Source organism: Orbicella franksi, chromosome 7 (genome assembly GCF_964199315.1).
Source record: "Orbicella franksi chromosome 7, jaOrbFran1.1, whole genome shotgun sequence".
Taxonomy (NCBI): domain Eukaryota; kingdom Metazoa; phylum Cnidaria; class Anthozoa; order Scleractinia; family Merulinidae; genus Orbicella; species Orbicella franksi.
This window is the reverse complement of record NC_138151.1, coordinates 10,310,438-10,326,111: the sequence shown is the minus strand read 5'-3', so window position 1 is coordinate 10,326,111 and position 15,674 is coordinate 10,310,438. Positions and strand designations below refer to the sequence as shown.

The 15,674-nt window shown below is 39.0% G+C and overlaps 1 protein-coding gene across 3 annotated transcripts in view; it reads right to left on the bottom strand.

Annotated features, from left to right (window-relative positions):
* Positions 1-305: 305 nt before the first annotated feature.
* The window catches only part of LOC145491651 (A disintegrin and metalloproteinase with thrombospondin motifs 1-like), a 33,038-nt gene continuing 17,669 nt past the window's right edge, over positions 306-15,674 (bottom strand). For 2 of the 3 annotated variants that reach the window (XM_081470863.1, XM_081470864.1), the window contains exons 16-28: positions 14,592-14,658; positions 13,599-13,683; positions 12,211-12,338; positions 10,428-10,548; positions 9,502-9,597; positions 7,810-7,967; positions 6,458-6,587; positions 6,216-6,324; positions 5,017-5,221; positions 3,810-3,969; positions 2,809-3,081; positions 1,805-2,112; positions 306-690 (exon numbers count right to left, since the gene is read on the bottom strand). In XM_081470863.1, the coding sequence (XP_081326989.1) occupies positions 679-690; positions 1,805-2,112; positions 2,809-3,081; positions 3,810-3,969; positions 5,017-5,221; positions 6,216-6,324; positions 6,458-6,587; positions 7,810-7,967; positions 9,502-9,597; positions 10,428-10,548; positions 12,211-12,338; positions 13,599-13,683; positions 14,592-14,658 (1,852 nt within the window). In that variant the 3' untranslated portion in view covers positions 306-678. The remainder of the gene's footprint in view (positions 691-1,804; positions 2,113-2,808; positions 3,082-3,809; positions 3,970-5,016; positions 5,222-6,215; positions 6,325-6,457; positions 6,588-7,809; positions 7,968-9,501; positions 9,598-10,427; positions 10,549-12,210; positions 12,339-13,598; positions 13,684-14,591; positions 14,659-15,674) is intronic. The other variant, XM_081470865.1, reaches the window with a different exon arrangement.

Below are 15,674 nucleotides of genomic sequence, written 5' to 3'. Positions count from 1 at the left end.
TATTTCAAGCAATTTTTCGTTTCCCCTGCGAGTTGGAAATAGCGGGGTTCAACTGTATTTGTAATGTCAAGTCCGATCGCAGTGGGTATCGTAGAATACTGTCAGAGCGTGAAGCAAGCATATCTTGGGTGAATTCAAAGTTAGGGGGAGGAGCTAGATCGAGCTTGTGCCCTTTTATAACGCGCCTTCGTGTTTAAAGGTAATTCGAAAATGGCCCATTACGCGCTGTGTCCGGCTAAAGTAGTTTTTTTATATCAAATTAATCAATTCAAATTAAAGTTAAGTCAGCGCTGACAGTGCGGGCCCTCAGTTTTGATAGACGATGTCAATATTCAGTATTCCAAGATATTACGAAAGCACATCTTGCTAAAAAGAAAAAAATTGGTGTCCAGACGACAAGTTGATTGATTGATTGACAAGTTTATTGCTATAACTAAATCACTTAAAATATATAACACGTGATCACCAATCCTCTTGTCAAGTGTTTACACAATGAGTCGGCCGTACTATCGGGGAAATCACGGTCAAACTCCTTAAAACTCACTTACAAGTGTACCTGTATAATTAATGACACTGTTTACGAAAAACACCACTACATATTCGTGTTAAAACTTTGTTGAAGTTAATTCACTGATGATTAAATTAGGTTGTGGCGTTCATTGGTAAGGCTTGGATGTTTCAGGCCTGTACCTGCAAGAAATCCAAAATATTGCATTGAATAAATTTATTATATTCTAAATTTAATTAAATAATCAAGAGAGGACAGGGGCTAAATCAGTTATGCGGGGGAACATTGGAAGTCATTTGTGTTAGATCGTTTTGACGTTGTCCAAATGCTAACCTGTTTATGAAAATCACGTTTTACAAGGAAATATTTTACTGTTAGCTGGGAATGGACGCGTTTTACAACTTCTAGCGAGATCTAAGATCAGCAAAAGTTACTGATAGCTAAGAAATGGACTGAAATTCTTTATTGTTGCGAAGAATTAATCGCCGAAAATATTAATTTAACTGGTAAGTATATCAAACACGATACGTAGACCGTGTTTAATCACATTTCCAAATACCGAGGGAGAGAGTAGAAAATACAACTTGCAGCGAAGCCCGGTGGGGGGGAGGGGGGGAGGGGGGTACTTCCAGAAAAGTTGGGTGGGGGTGTGCGGCCAACTTCCCAAAACCCTTACCCTATTTATGACCAAAATCTGCGTTTTTTGCTACCCTAGGTATGACCTGTCCAAAAGTTCTATAGCCTATTTATGACCGTTGCGGCTGACACAGTTGCCCCAAACATAAGTTATGAAGGGCTTTTGTTGACTGTTTATCAATAAAGATGAAAAAAGTAGCTTCTTCTAAGAGACATACCCAATTCAAGACTAGAGTGCTAAAACCATACCCTATTTATAATCAAAATGGCCAAAATCGGTACCCTATTTATGACCAAAACGGCTGAAAAACCCTACCCTTTGTGGCCGCACACACCTATATAGCCCATATAAGGGAGTACCTCCCCGGGCAGCGAAGTATTTCTGACGAACGTCGAGGTGTTTGAAAATGTGGCCAATGATGTGGACAATATCTCCTCAATCGAAACTAAAAATAACGAATAAACGGAGAAATAAAATCTAACCCAATTTAAAACAGATGTCCAAACATTTACGATGAATTGTTAATGAGTTTGAGAAATTAGATTCCAGCGCCCGCTTCCACTTTTGCTCATCCACACGCCAATTCTAGATCAAACCAGATTAAACATTTGTTTTTGTCAGTGGCGATTATGAAATATCTAGCTGGTAACGTGACTTACTTGACGGAAACGGTAAACATAGTTGGTACCCGCTGCTCCAACATTGGCCCAACATTTGTTTGGATTTGTTTGCACCCCATGTTTGTTATAGGTCAAGGCGGCGTCAGCGGAGGACCAGCATTCTCCGTAAAATTGCACAGCAAAGTACTCGTAGCCAATGTCACGTGCCACCAGCGCGCACTGACGTATGGTAGCGTTCATGTTGTGCCAGTCAATAAAAGGCCGGAAATTTGCGTAGCTATCTGGTAATGCACGATCATTCGTTTTGTCCTTAAAGCACCCAACTGGCTCAAAATCAGGGAGTGGATCTGTGGGCGAAAAATCTCGCTCAGTTATAAATTGACAATATATATGGGTTATTAACCAACCGTGAGGTCAGGACCGCTGGATATTAGCCAAGTTCCAATATTTAGCCATTTTGAACGCACAAGCTTGGTCAACTTAGGGAAAATTTTTCTTGCGGGACACAGAGGGTAGTCCCGAGCGGGAAAGGTAGCGCCATCATCCCGCGCGGGTAGCCAATCACAGCGCCAGATTTTTTTCATCTAACCCGCTCACGGAGCTAGCCATATAATAAGTACATGTAAAATTGACTACTAATACAAAAGGACTTATTTCCCACAATGTGTCACCTCGTTACTTTGAACTGACTTCTTCTACTAATTCTGCAATGCTACTTCTTTTTTTTTTTTTTTAAAGACTGGGACAACGAGGAATGTTGTGCAAACAAACGAAATTGGCTTAACTTCCATGTCAAAATGCAGTTTCCATGGCAACGTGGATTAAAAGAGAGAAACAGCCTAAGGTATAAAATTTTGGCCAGAGATAAAACGAATAAATTGTGAAAGTTCGAGGATCGCAGATGACTATAACTTTAACTGACAATCCACAAAAAGCTCGAGTTATCTTTGACGGTTAAAAGGTATACCTCTCTTTTCAGACCATCGTCAAAAACGTGCATGCACATGTATAAGATGTAAAACGGAAATAATGATCGTCCATACCGAACGAATACACAACACTATGTGGTCCTAGTCCAATCCCGTTTGAGCATTTGGTCCGTCGGGCAGATGGCCTGTGCTGATAATATTTGTCCTGGGCATCAGGTCCTGACAGACACAATCCACCAAACCCAAGAGCGAAAAAGCGATAGCTTTTACTGTGTGCCAGCTCTCCACACTCCATAAGGGCCTGGTCCGGATCTGCTTCATGTGTGAAGTCACCGAGTGTCTCCGAAAACAATCCAGGAGGTGTCTTGAAACAACCAATCACGTAATCTGGAATTATTCACAGAAGTGTCATTTCTACAATCCATATTTCTTCAATTAAATTAGAACACATACAAATTACACTTTTGCCGGTAATTAACGTCAGTAATAAGTATTAGGGAGGTTTTTAGCATCGCTTTATTTTCTTTTTCTATTAGTTTGTTTTCGTTTTTGATTTTGCTTGTTTGTTTGTTTGTTTTGTTGTTTTTATTTTGTTTATGTTTTTGTTTTTGTTTTGTTTTTCAAGACAGCTGAAAAAAGAAAGGATTAGCGATCGCGAAAATTACCTTGTGGAATATCAATAACTGCATGGGTTATAATTAGCTTGTAACGCACTGTGTTCTCAAGAAGGAGTTGTATAGTAGCGAGAACGTTCGCCTCCAACCGACATGGCCCGGTTTCCAATCCTGGCTAATGTTTTGTGTTGGTTCTTGTTCCTGCCTCAAAGGTTTTCATCCGGGTTCTCCGGGTTTACCTTATCCAAAATGGCCAACACTCCAAATTCGAGTTCGATCTCGATGCACTGACGAACGATTTATTGGGAGATCGATCATTGCAGCTTTTCCATGTCTCGTTGGCAGCTAAACATGTACATGTAAATCACTTGTTATTTTCCCAGGACATTTTGACTCTGTCGTAAATATTATAATATACATGAAATACTCAAATCAGTTTCAATACCGTAAATATATGAGTTTTCTTGTCTCCATGACCGGTAGTATGAGCAGTTCATTTACCTTTGCATGGGTTATCATCATTGCAAGGTTCGGTAATGGAAGGAGGCCCGGGTTCATGTTGACACTGTATATCAGACACCTCTTCAATTTCTCCCCAATCGTTTACTTGTGAACACTTAGTGTAGTTTGTTCGCTGTCCAGGAAGGCAAGCCTTAGAGCACTGTATGGTAAATCGAACAACAGTTTTCACTAATGATTCACTTAGAGGAGATAAATAGGAGGTTAGTACGCTCGAATCCGGATCGAGAGGTCCCGGTTCGAGCCAGAGCTGGGGATATTTTGCTGTGTAGTAATAAAAATAAATGTAAATGTAATTTGTTTGCCCACGGAGCACCAAGGAGTTCACAGAACTCGTTCAGAAATGTCCGTGCATTCAAGGATCGTTTGTCGTGTTTGTTGTGTTTGTTGATCGGATCGTGTTTGTTGTGTTTGTTGTGTTCTTGTTCTCTTCACCCAGGTGCATAAATGGGTACCAGTGGATTTAATGCTGGGGGTAACATCCCATCCAGAGGGAAGTAGAAATACTCCTAGTCTCTTCATGCTACAGAAACCGGATAATAAGCGCCGGCTTAAAGGGTTACTTCGCTCGTATAGAAACTTGAACGCATATATCTTATGTGCCACTTAGGAAAGAAGGGGATTATGTAGGTATGTATTTACAAAGCCTCAAGCATTTTAGGGAATCTTGTCTGAAAACGAAATATCCAAAGCACAATTACTGGTTGTGTTTCTTTAGCTAGTCGGCCCAGGGTTTCAAATCAAAATCCCCCTAATTGGCCGGAAAAAAAGTCATGCACCGTTTTCATTTTAAATGACCTGCTTTTACTTCTTTTAGTTAAAATGTGATGCCACCGACCAGCGGAGATTCAAGTATGGAGTCTACGGAAGATGATTTCCGTGGCCGGATCGGGTTTATTAAGTGGAAATATGCATTACAAATGTCTAGGACAGCTTGCATATCTCTAAATTTACGCAATTCTGTCCACTGAAAACCTGGTTCCACGTGGTGAGCACATAAACGTGGTGGCGCTCGGGAAGTCTGAAAGCAATAAAAGCAGGAGCAGTGGATGCAACCAGTTATACAAACAATAACTTACGATATGGAAGATAACTGTTGTTGCTCACATTCCCGAGGTAAAACAAAAAAAAAAGAAAAGAAAGAAATATAATGGCATATCCAAGAAACACTTTCCTTCACGTTTCATACCTCAGACCAGTGAGTTGTTCGGTAAGCAGGGCATTTGATTTCGTTGCAAAAGCGAAGTCCAATTGGTTTCGTTGTTGCGTTGCAGAGTGAATCAGATTCGATCTTGTAATGGGTATCGTTTATCTTCGCTTGACAAACAACGGACCGTGATTGGCTACCTTTCCCACACGTCTTCGTACAAGACTGCCAATTGGACAGGTGCCATCTGTAGAATAGAATAGAATAGAAAGCACTTATTTTAACACGATAAGTTTTAAAGCTAAAAGCTTGCGGGGTCGGGTATCAAACAAAGGAAAGACCTAATAACAATGGAATAATAAGTAAAATTTAAAATTAATGACCTATATTTTATTTCTGGGCCCGCAGTAATTGGCTACTTAGCTGTTGCGATGTCCCTGCCAAACCTCTACATGTTGATTGTAATGTTTTGTTGTTGTTGTTGTTGTTGTTGTTGTTGTTTTTTTTGGGGGGGGGCATCGTAAAGGCAAAGCTAATAAACTAAAATGAAATAAATAAACCTTGTAAGAACCTGATCTATATTTACAATATTTACACGTCAAAAAACGTTCAAATATAAATAAGATTGACATCACGATGCTGCACAGTTGAGGTGGACACTACGTTGAATTTAAAATCTTTAAAATAACATTTTGTTGTCAATCTGTAATGTGCAATTTTTATGCAAAAAGCGAAGTTGCGATATTTATATCAAATTTCCTTGTTCACTGGAAACAAATTCTCAGAAAAGAACAAAAAAAAAGAGAACAATGAACAAATGCAAGAATTAAACAAATCTACACATATCCTCATAAACCTAACATTCTGGTGCGTATTACTGAAAATCAAATTGTAAATACAATTATGACATACACATGTTCCACAAACAGCCCCACCACCACTGCCAACAACAACAACAACAACAACAACAACAACAACAACAGCAGCAGCAACAACAGCAACAACAGCAAGAACAACAATAACAACAGTGACAAGAACAACAAGAGTAACAGCAACAACACAGCGTTGAGAAAATAATGACAAGAATAAAAGCAGCAACACGTAGTTCGCGTTCGTCCGATTTTGAAATCACTCGCGCAATTACTCCCCGAATTGTACTCCACTCGGTTCAATTACTATTTTAAATAGTCTACCCCAAAGATCCATAGTCGCACTCCCTTGCACTCACTCTTTCCACTTACTCAAAGCAAAGATTTTCCGAGTTCGGCTTGAAATCTTCACCACAACAGTTAGCACTAGCAGGGGTCAAATCATCAGATCTTACACAACGTACGTCACGTGTCTGTCGGCCTATTAAACAGAATAATATTATATAATAAATGTAGAGACATGGAAGAGTGACAACAAAAGATTGATATACACCCGATGAATTGTTCGGGGTAAAAAAATACTTGAAAACTGAAAAGATTGAAAATTTACTGACCTGTTGAACAGTCCGTCCAGCTCCCGGTAATCCAGTGACAAGTTGGTGGTACCGAAACTTCGTTGCTATCCAGTTTTCTGTAATAATGATAGTCGACTGCCACGTTCGTTTGACCGGGAACGTGTACATACTGGAAAGCAAGAAATAATGCACGTAAGACTCACTCCAAACCAAATAGCTCGAGGACAATCATGGGTCACTAGCAATCTTTTTTTTTTCACTCAACTCGACTCTTAACAAGCTTTTGCTTTCTAAGACTACTTCAGGTGAAATATTGGTAGGAATTGACTGATGAAATGACTGATGTAAAGAACGATTTAGACTAATACGACTTCGTCTAAAACCTACGTTTAAAAGCCCAATTCAGTGAGACGTCTACAGGAACGTAAGAGGCAACTATCTCGGTTTTAACTTAAAACCACTCGTCAGAATACTATTCCAGCCACTCTCTGCAGTGTGGATGCTTCTTCTGCAGTGCAGTACCCAAGCACATATTTGCGGCTCTTGAAAATCTCAGCCTCAAGAAACATAAATTATCATCTCTACCAGGGAAATACTCTGCTCTTGGCAATTACAGATAATTGATCAGTTATATTTTAGAGAGAAACTCAACCAAAAAACCTATCACGCGGTAAACTGGCGGCTCGGAGATTATTGAGAAATAAACGCGACGCTGACTTCCGACCAGCACACAAGGTAGATGCATTCTTGGTCTGGAAGATGGAATTATGCTTACAGACAGCCATCGGAAAACAGACTTTACCAGCCTATTCCCGAAGATGCTACGAAGACCCAATAACACCATGTTAAAAACATTATTAAAAAAAGACGAGTTACCACCACCAGCTACATGTTCCAACCTCATCGTATGATGTCCGCGTACTTCGTGTAGTGTGATCTTCAGGGCAAGGGTAGTAGTCCATAGTAGTGAAAAAACTGTTGTTGCTGACTAACAATTTAACACCCTGAGTGTAAGTCAACTCCAAAATCAATTAAAAACCTGTTTTTGTCTGTGGATAGGGGTCATAGATCTTGTCTTTGGATTGAAACTGATTGGTCAGTTTAGCCTTGCAGCCTTGATAGTGTTGGCTGTAAGGCTCGTCTTTAAGACGCAAACATACGGTTTGTATGGAGGAGAAAGATTCGACACATCAAACTCTTTTTGTAAAGAGAGTTGCAGCAGCACAAAGTAAATCCCTTACTAAACTACATATATACAAGGAAATCTCAGAAGAGAGGGAGATTACATACACTGCCGTTGCCACTGCCGTTGCCACTAACCCACACCCCATCCGCCCTACCCCCATCCCTACAATCATAATTTGCATATGTGTGACAATAAAGTTACCCACCACTATTTTAAGTGTCATGTTCGTTGGCCCGTCAATTTCTAAGCGGTCTGGAAATTGGTAGTTATTGTTGTAGTATATTCTTGTTCCAGCATTGTAGAGAACCTTGTGTGACCAAGTGGGTATTCGAATCAAATATTTTCCATTTCCATCTTGAATACCTGAAAATGGAACAGAATAGTCTACATTTATGCTTAGGATCGAGAGCTGATTTTACGTGTTGTTCAGTTCAACATGTATTGGCTTTATTCGCACGTGTCAATGAAAGATTCACTCATTTACTCTCAGTGGACAACTCGAAATAGACTACAACCAAATCTTTGACTGGCGATCATACGTGCTTTTCGACCAACAAGACATACCATAATATAATAATATACAGTAACTCAGCAATGTCCAAGGAGGGGTGGATAAGTTATACGTCCAGTCTCTTAGGATCTCGTATGACTCTTCCACTGCGGGTTCGGGCATGAAAACATGCAGCTAATTTGTCGTGAAGCCAAATAAGGCTGGTAACGATTAACTAAATCATCAGAAATAACTTTATAGAAGGTATTCTGGATTAAAAGGTTGGGACTGGAATTGGCAATCAAACCTTTATAAATATTTAAAGAATCTTCCAGTGTTGGCATAAATTACTCCCAGAGGCTTACGATATAGCTAAAACACGACATCGTTTTATTCATGGACAAAAAAATCATTGTAAGTTCGAATCATCAAACTGTCATTTTGAGTCTTGGATAGCCTAAACGCTGCCGTATTGGATAATGAACGGGCATCACGACACACGGATACCTTTTTATAGCAAAACAAAAGACTTCTGTTTTCAAAACAGTCGTATTTCAGGATTAATCAAAACTATAACAAAGTTCTCGAACGCGATTGGCTATCAGCAGCCCGATTTCAGCATTAATCAAAATTATAACAAAATTCTCGAACGTGATTGGCTACCAGCAGCTCGATTTGAGCATTAATTGGACAATGTACGCGTCATGCTTGTAATTGGACAGTACGCGTCATTTTGCGCGCGCTGTTGGGTTGCACTTTGTTGAGTAAACTGCTGTGTTTTTCAGCATTCATAACGATGTTTAATCGTTCAGCGCTCAATCGATGGTTTGTTCGTTTCTCGAATTTTGTCATAGTTTTGATTAATTGGTAACAGGACATCTTGTTGTCCAATTTAGTCTGTAATCATACTCGTGATTAACAAATCGGACTCCCGCTTCGCGGTCGTCCGATTTTGTTAATCACTCGTATGATTACAGACCGAATTGGACTCCACTCAGTCCTATTACCATTATTAATATGACAGTGTACGCGTCATGCTCGTAATTGGACAGTGCGCGTCATTTTGCGCGCGCTGCTGCGGTGCACTTTGTTGAGTAAACTGCTGTGTTTTTCAGCATTCATAACGACGTTTAATCGTTCAGCGCTCAATCGATGGTTTTTTCGTTTCTCGAATTTTGTCATAGTTTTGATTAATTGGTAACAGGGCTTTGCGTCGTCCAATTCAGTCTGTAATCATACTCGTGATTAAGAAATCGGAGTCCCGCTTCGCGGTCGCCCGATTTTGTTGATCACTCGTATGGTTACAGACCGAACTGAACTTCACTCAGTCCTATTACCTTTATTAATAATGGCTTTTTATGGGAACTCAAACTGGTTTTGTCCAAGGATGGAGTTTAAGATTCTTACCAATAAAGTTGTACTGCGCTACATTCCCGATCTGCTGAAACACAGCATTGGAAATATTCACAGGTAGATCAACGATGGTGTCCGGGGGATCCCATTCTGCAATAAACCAATACGATTTAAATAATAAGAATTAAATGAATGTACCATAACTGTATATGTGTAAGGGATAAACATCAGGTTACGACGCCGCGATAAACATGATATTACCTTCAAATACTGAAGAAGAAAAAAACAGAGCAAGAAGAGGTAAAAGAAGAAGAAGATGAAGAAAAGAGGACGAAGACGAGAAAGAGCAAGAAGAACAACTAGAAGAAGAGGAAGATCGAGATCAGAAGAGTAAGTAGAAAAAGAACAAGAACAAGAACAAGAACAAGAAGAAGAAGAAGAAGAAGAAGAAAAATAAGAAGAAGAAGAAGAAGAAGGCGACGGCGACGACGAAGAAGAACAAGGCGAAGAAGAAGACGAAGACGAAGACGATGAAGATGATGAAGATGATGAAGAAGAAGAAGAAAAATAAGAAGAAGAAGAAGGCGACGGCGACGACGAAGAAGAACAAGGCGAAGAAGAAGACGAAGACGAAGAAGATGAAGATGATGAAGATGATGAAGAAGAAGAAGAAGAAAAATAAGAAGAAGAAGAAGGCGACGGCGACGACGAAGAAGAACAAGGCGAAGAAGAAGACGAAGACGAAGAAGATGAAGATGATGAAGATGATGAAGAAGAAGAAGAAGAAGAAGAAGGCGACGGCGACGACGAAGAAGAACAAGGCGAAGAAGAAGACGAAGACGAAGAAGATGAAGATGATGAAGACGATGAAGAAGAAGAAGAAGAAAAAGAAGAAGAAGAAGAAGAAGATTAAAAAGAAGAAGAAGAAGAAGAAGAAGAAGAAGAAGAAGAAGAAGAAGAAAAGCGATTAAGAATTTTACCTGTCATATAGTTTTCTGTGTAGTTGGACTGCACAAGAGTACATGAGTCTCCATTTCCATCGCAAATTCCGCATCTATCCTTCTCCTTTCCAGAATAAAGTATGTGATCACACCCTACCTCCTGGAATTAAACAATATGTAAAAGTACAAGCGCTGGCATAAAACTCAAGAAGCTGAGGCACAATATCCCCTCTATTTTGATATGCTACAAAATGCTTTTATTTACAAATTTAGTTTATTCTATCTTTTTGATGAATCAGAGACGACAATATCACTGGAGCAAAGAGCTGCCAACAAAATAGCGTTTTACTACAATGCATCACAGGCGGCCTTGTTAATTCCTTCTTCATGTGGATGCCCAATATTGCTAAACTATAGAAACATAAAATAATAAACACAGGAAGGACGTGCTCCTTCTGCATATCAATCAGAAAATTGAATCAAAACGAGTTCACTCTCCGTCGGAAGAGAACTCAGATTCAACTCCGCCATTTCAAGATATTCAAGAATTGTTCGTGTTTTGCGTGCGTCTGTCTAGTTACCTTTTTTTAATTATTTTTTCTGTCTAGTTACGAATACACTTAGGAGCTGAGTTTGGAGAGCAATTACATCTTTAACTTAGGTGGCGCAATTGCTAATAGCACGAACCAATTCTTTTATAACAGTGACAGAGAGCGGGATTAAGAGAGCAACTTTCATTTACGATAAAGAAAAAATATAAAACAAGTAGCACAGGCCGGGTTGTTCAAAGCCCGATTAAGGTAACCCAGGATAAGCAAGAATTTTGATTTCAGTGAAGTTTTCTGTTGACATTGTTTGTCGTTCAGTTTTAAGTTTGAATAATCTCAAGCTACAAAAACAAACAAACAAACAAACAAACAAAAACAAAAACAAAAGCAGTGAAAAACACTTTTATCCAAGAAAAATCAATACTTCGGTTAACTTTTCATCCTGGGTTAGCGTTAACCGGCTTTCGAACAACTCGACCCTGAATGATAAGCGCATTCTCAAACCGAGTTGATCAACTCGAAAAATGTACCACTTGTCAATAGAGATTAAAATTTAATTGTGATTTAATCGTTAGAGCCTCCAGTGATACCAGTTTTACTTTGTATACCCTGAATGAGCCCCTGGTTAAATAAGCCAATCTACATGTATCAATCTCTCTGTCTATCTAACCTCTAAGCTCTTATTAACCAAGCAGGAGGTCTTTATCGGAGAATCTTGACCGACGTCGTGAGTACAGACCGAAAGCAGTGAGGTCTGTACACACGACCTAGGTCAAGATTCTCCCATACAGACCAACTAAGCTTGGTTAATAAGATTTTTATTGTATGGCAAACAAGAAAAATTTAATTCGTCAACTGATTTCTACTAGCTGACATTTTGCTAGCGAACGGTGGTGAGCTGAACTTAAATCTCTCAAAGTTTGCTGGTCCACTTTACATTTTTTTTATCTCATCAGGCTTTTTAGCACTTACACTAATATTTAACAATTATTCACCGAAGTGGAGGTAAATATCCATCACTTTCAGCGACACTGAGGTGAATAATTGTTTTAGTATATACCACACAAGCTGAATAATTAGCGGACCAAAACGATATTTTATGTGTGACAAGCGGTCGGAAATTTTAAAATCTCTCGTACCGGCTACTCGGAGGTGAATAGTACTTGCTAATCACCTCCGAGTTAACCAATCAGGGCGGGCGAAAAGCACTATTCACTTGTGTGGTATATACTAATGATAGTTATTTACCGACCGCTTAGATCAAGGGATATTACCTGACATTGTCCCTGTATGCAGACATCATAGTCATATCGTTCTGAGCCGCACCGAGTTCCGTCAATCACGTTTCCATGGGGTTTAGCTACACTTCCAAGCCGACAGAGCAATGTACAAGGATTTACATCTAGAAGACAAGAAAACCAAGAGCAGTGTTGTCACATAGCATTGTCACATTGCATTGTTTATCGTTCCAGGCTGATTGTTCGTATTTTCTGCCGATTTTGGGGCTGAAAATATTATTTTGAATATTCTTAGCGTATGACATCTCGGTTCGACTTTAGTGCCGTTGAAGTTATTTTGGAGCCAGGCTGCAGGCAATAAAGCCTGATATGAGTTCTAGTTTAACTGTTCAGTGAAAAGCATATAATTGTAATGTATTTACAAATTTTCAACACAAAAAATTATATTCTTTTAATCTAAGTCTCGGGTTTATTCTTAAAATGTTCTCAAAAAAAATTCGTAAATTTCAGCTTCAATATTCTTATAAAATGTATTTTTATAAAGAAAAAAAAAAGAAGAGTATATGTATCAGTAACAAGTTTAAAACGGACTATTTGACAGCTGATAGTTAAATCGTGACGAATCCTCAGCTAAAGTATCGTTAAACCTCATCAATCCCTCGTTCAGTCTACACGACCAGACTGAAACATGGAATGGGTCGGGCTATACACGAGATGGAATTCCCATGAATTACGAGATATATGCGTCAACAATTCGAGAACTTTGATTTGTAACGTTTCTTTTCTTTTCTTTTTCTTTTTCTTTTTACTTGTCCAAAGCTCAAAAATCCGAGTAAAGTGAAAATCTTTCAAACGCAACAGATCTTTTGAGGTTTAGTTAGGATCGAAACAAATACGTCATGTGCAATAAATAATTTTGTTATACCTCCCAACTCAAATACGTGTTCCGATTGGATAAGAACGTGTCACGTGTGGTGGGTCAAAACGCACTAACTCCCTAGGGCGAACAAAGCTCACTATCTCCCTAGGGAAACAACAACTTGAACTTTCGACTCGCACGTGATCAGGTCGTGCTCCTTGAAACGGCGGCAAATTTGTGAGCTGGCCGGCGTCAAGCAAACGATTTCTTCGCAGTTTTTTTTTTTTTTTTTTTTTGCTATTTTTGAGTTGGGAGGTAAAACAAAACACTTGTCACAAATGAAACAAAACTCACTGTTTCCCTTAGGGCCAGTCATTAAGTGCTCATTGTCGCATTATGAAAAAAAAAAAAAACCAAATACCGAGACTACGAGATGGCCTTCTAGAGACGCATTGTTATTATCGACTTTTTCTTATTATAAGTTGAATCAGACTGGAATTTTTCTGTTTAATTAACTAGTTTGTGATGCACATCAAGCTCAAATGAAACTTAATTTATAACATACTTGGCCGAGAGTGAGCTGTGTAGCCGGAATTTATTTGTTTGCACTGTTGCTCACGAAAAGATGGTTCAGACCAATCACACTCCACCTGAAAAGGAACGAAAACAAAATGGCACTTGTAAATAAAAAAACTCCTGATCAATAAAAAATATTCCTGACTGGTTTTTCGGATGTCGATTTTTCAATTTATTTAAAATCAATTTAGTGTGTTATTAGAAATGTCAAACGACAACCCAAGTTTAACAACACTTCTTATCACCCTAGACAGATCGGGGTGAGTTGCAAGCACATGGTCTACATGGACACGTGACCTTACAAACATTGTAAGGGGAAAGGGGAGGTTACCATAACTATCATTAGTAGAATTCTACTTGAACACTCATGCAAATGCTGCAATCTGATTAGCTGAGTGATCGCACACTATCAGCCATTAGTGTGCAGTGGCTGGAGGTCGTCTACGAAATGGCGACCTTTTTTTTATGCAAATCGATGATTCAATTCCTGAGAAGACTAAAAGAAGAACATTAAAGGTTTCTTGACTTTGAAAAACTTGCAATTATTGGAAAAAATGATGCGCGCGCAAAAAATACTACAAACTACAATTTCAAATGACAATTCAATCCGAGCGATCTTTCTAAGGCGCAAAGCTATACAATACGTCAACAAGTAATTGGAAACCGTTATTTCAAGAAAATTTCAGTTAGAATTCTACTGAAACAATTAGATTATTAGCTCTAGATTTATATGAGGTAATAGAAGATTCGGCCTTCGGCCTCATCAACTATCACCTCACAGAAATCTCAAGCTCATGATCTAATTGTTACTGATTAGCTCCTATCCCAGAACCAATAAAGCTTAATTTTAGAAACGGAAATGCAAATATTTTATGTAACCTGATATGCTAACATTTTCACAAGAAACCTGATATGCTAACATTTATACAATAAAGAACGCGTGCAAACAAACAAAAATGTATTTATTGTTCATTGCTCTTACATCGCTGTTACATATTTCCCAGTATGCTTTCGATGACCCATGACATTCGTCTCCTCCATTTTGTGGTCTAATAAGAAAAATATAGAAGATATTTTAACAAACATCAACATGCAAAACTCAAGCGAGATAATGATAGTTTAAGAACAACGAAGTAACACTAAACTTAGTGATCGTGTGACGCAATAGAGTCTGGACTCAGATATGTAGACGTTTTGTATTGAGAATCTATTGGCTTGAGTGGTTATAAACATTGTAATTTTCAATAGGCCATATTCGCATTCTCGGTATTGGACTGGAACTAGCTTGCAATGGAGGCTCCTGCGGGGAATATCATTAAAAAGAGATTAATGTCATTTACATGTCAAAAGACTACCCGCATTAACCTAAGGTGCAAGCTATTTCTAGTTTAATACTGAGAATACGAATATTGCCTATTTAACAATTATTCCACGAGCGCGCGTTGGATATATTTATCTTATTAGATGTTTTGGTGTGCAGTATCGCTGTATATTTTTACAGGTTGTGCCTTATTTTGACGAGCCCTACGGGCTCGTCAAAATACAAACAACCAGTAAAAATATACAGCGATACTCCACACCAAAACATCTAATAAGAGATTTATTATCCAACAGCTTTAGTCAATAAGTTTATCAATGAAAGGCGCAATCTCGTTCCCAGAGTCTTCGTTCCCTTGACCAGCGGTCGGAAAACGAGAGCTCTGGGAACAACCATTTTAGGCATGCGTCATAGATGCAGACTGCGCAGTGAAACCGGATGGGCAGAATTACCAGAATTCGGTTATTTCAAAATGGTTGTTCCCAGAGCTCTCGTTTTCCGACCGCTGGTCAAGGAGAACGAAGACTCTGGGAACGAGATTGTGAAAGAGGGAGAGTGTGACAGTTTTGCGTGCGCACGCCGACCTGTACGCCAAACAGGCTTTCTACTGTACAATATCGTTGTATATTTGTACTGTTGAACAGTATTCGCTGCAGTTGGATAATAAGATATGATAGATAGCCAACGAGGTGCATATTAGCGAGTTGGCTATAATCATCTCATGTCCAACAAGCGCGAGCGCAATAA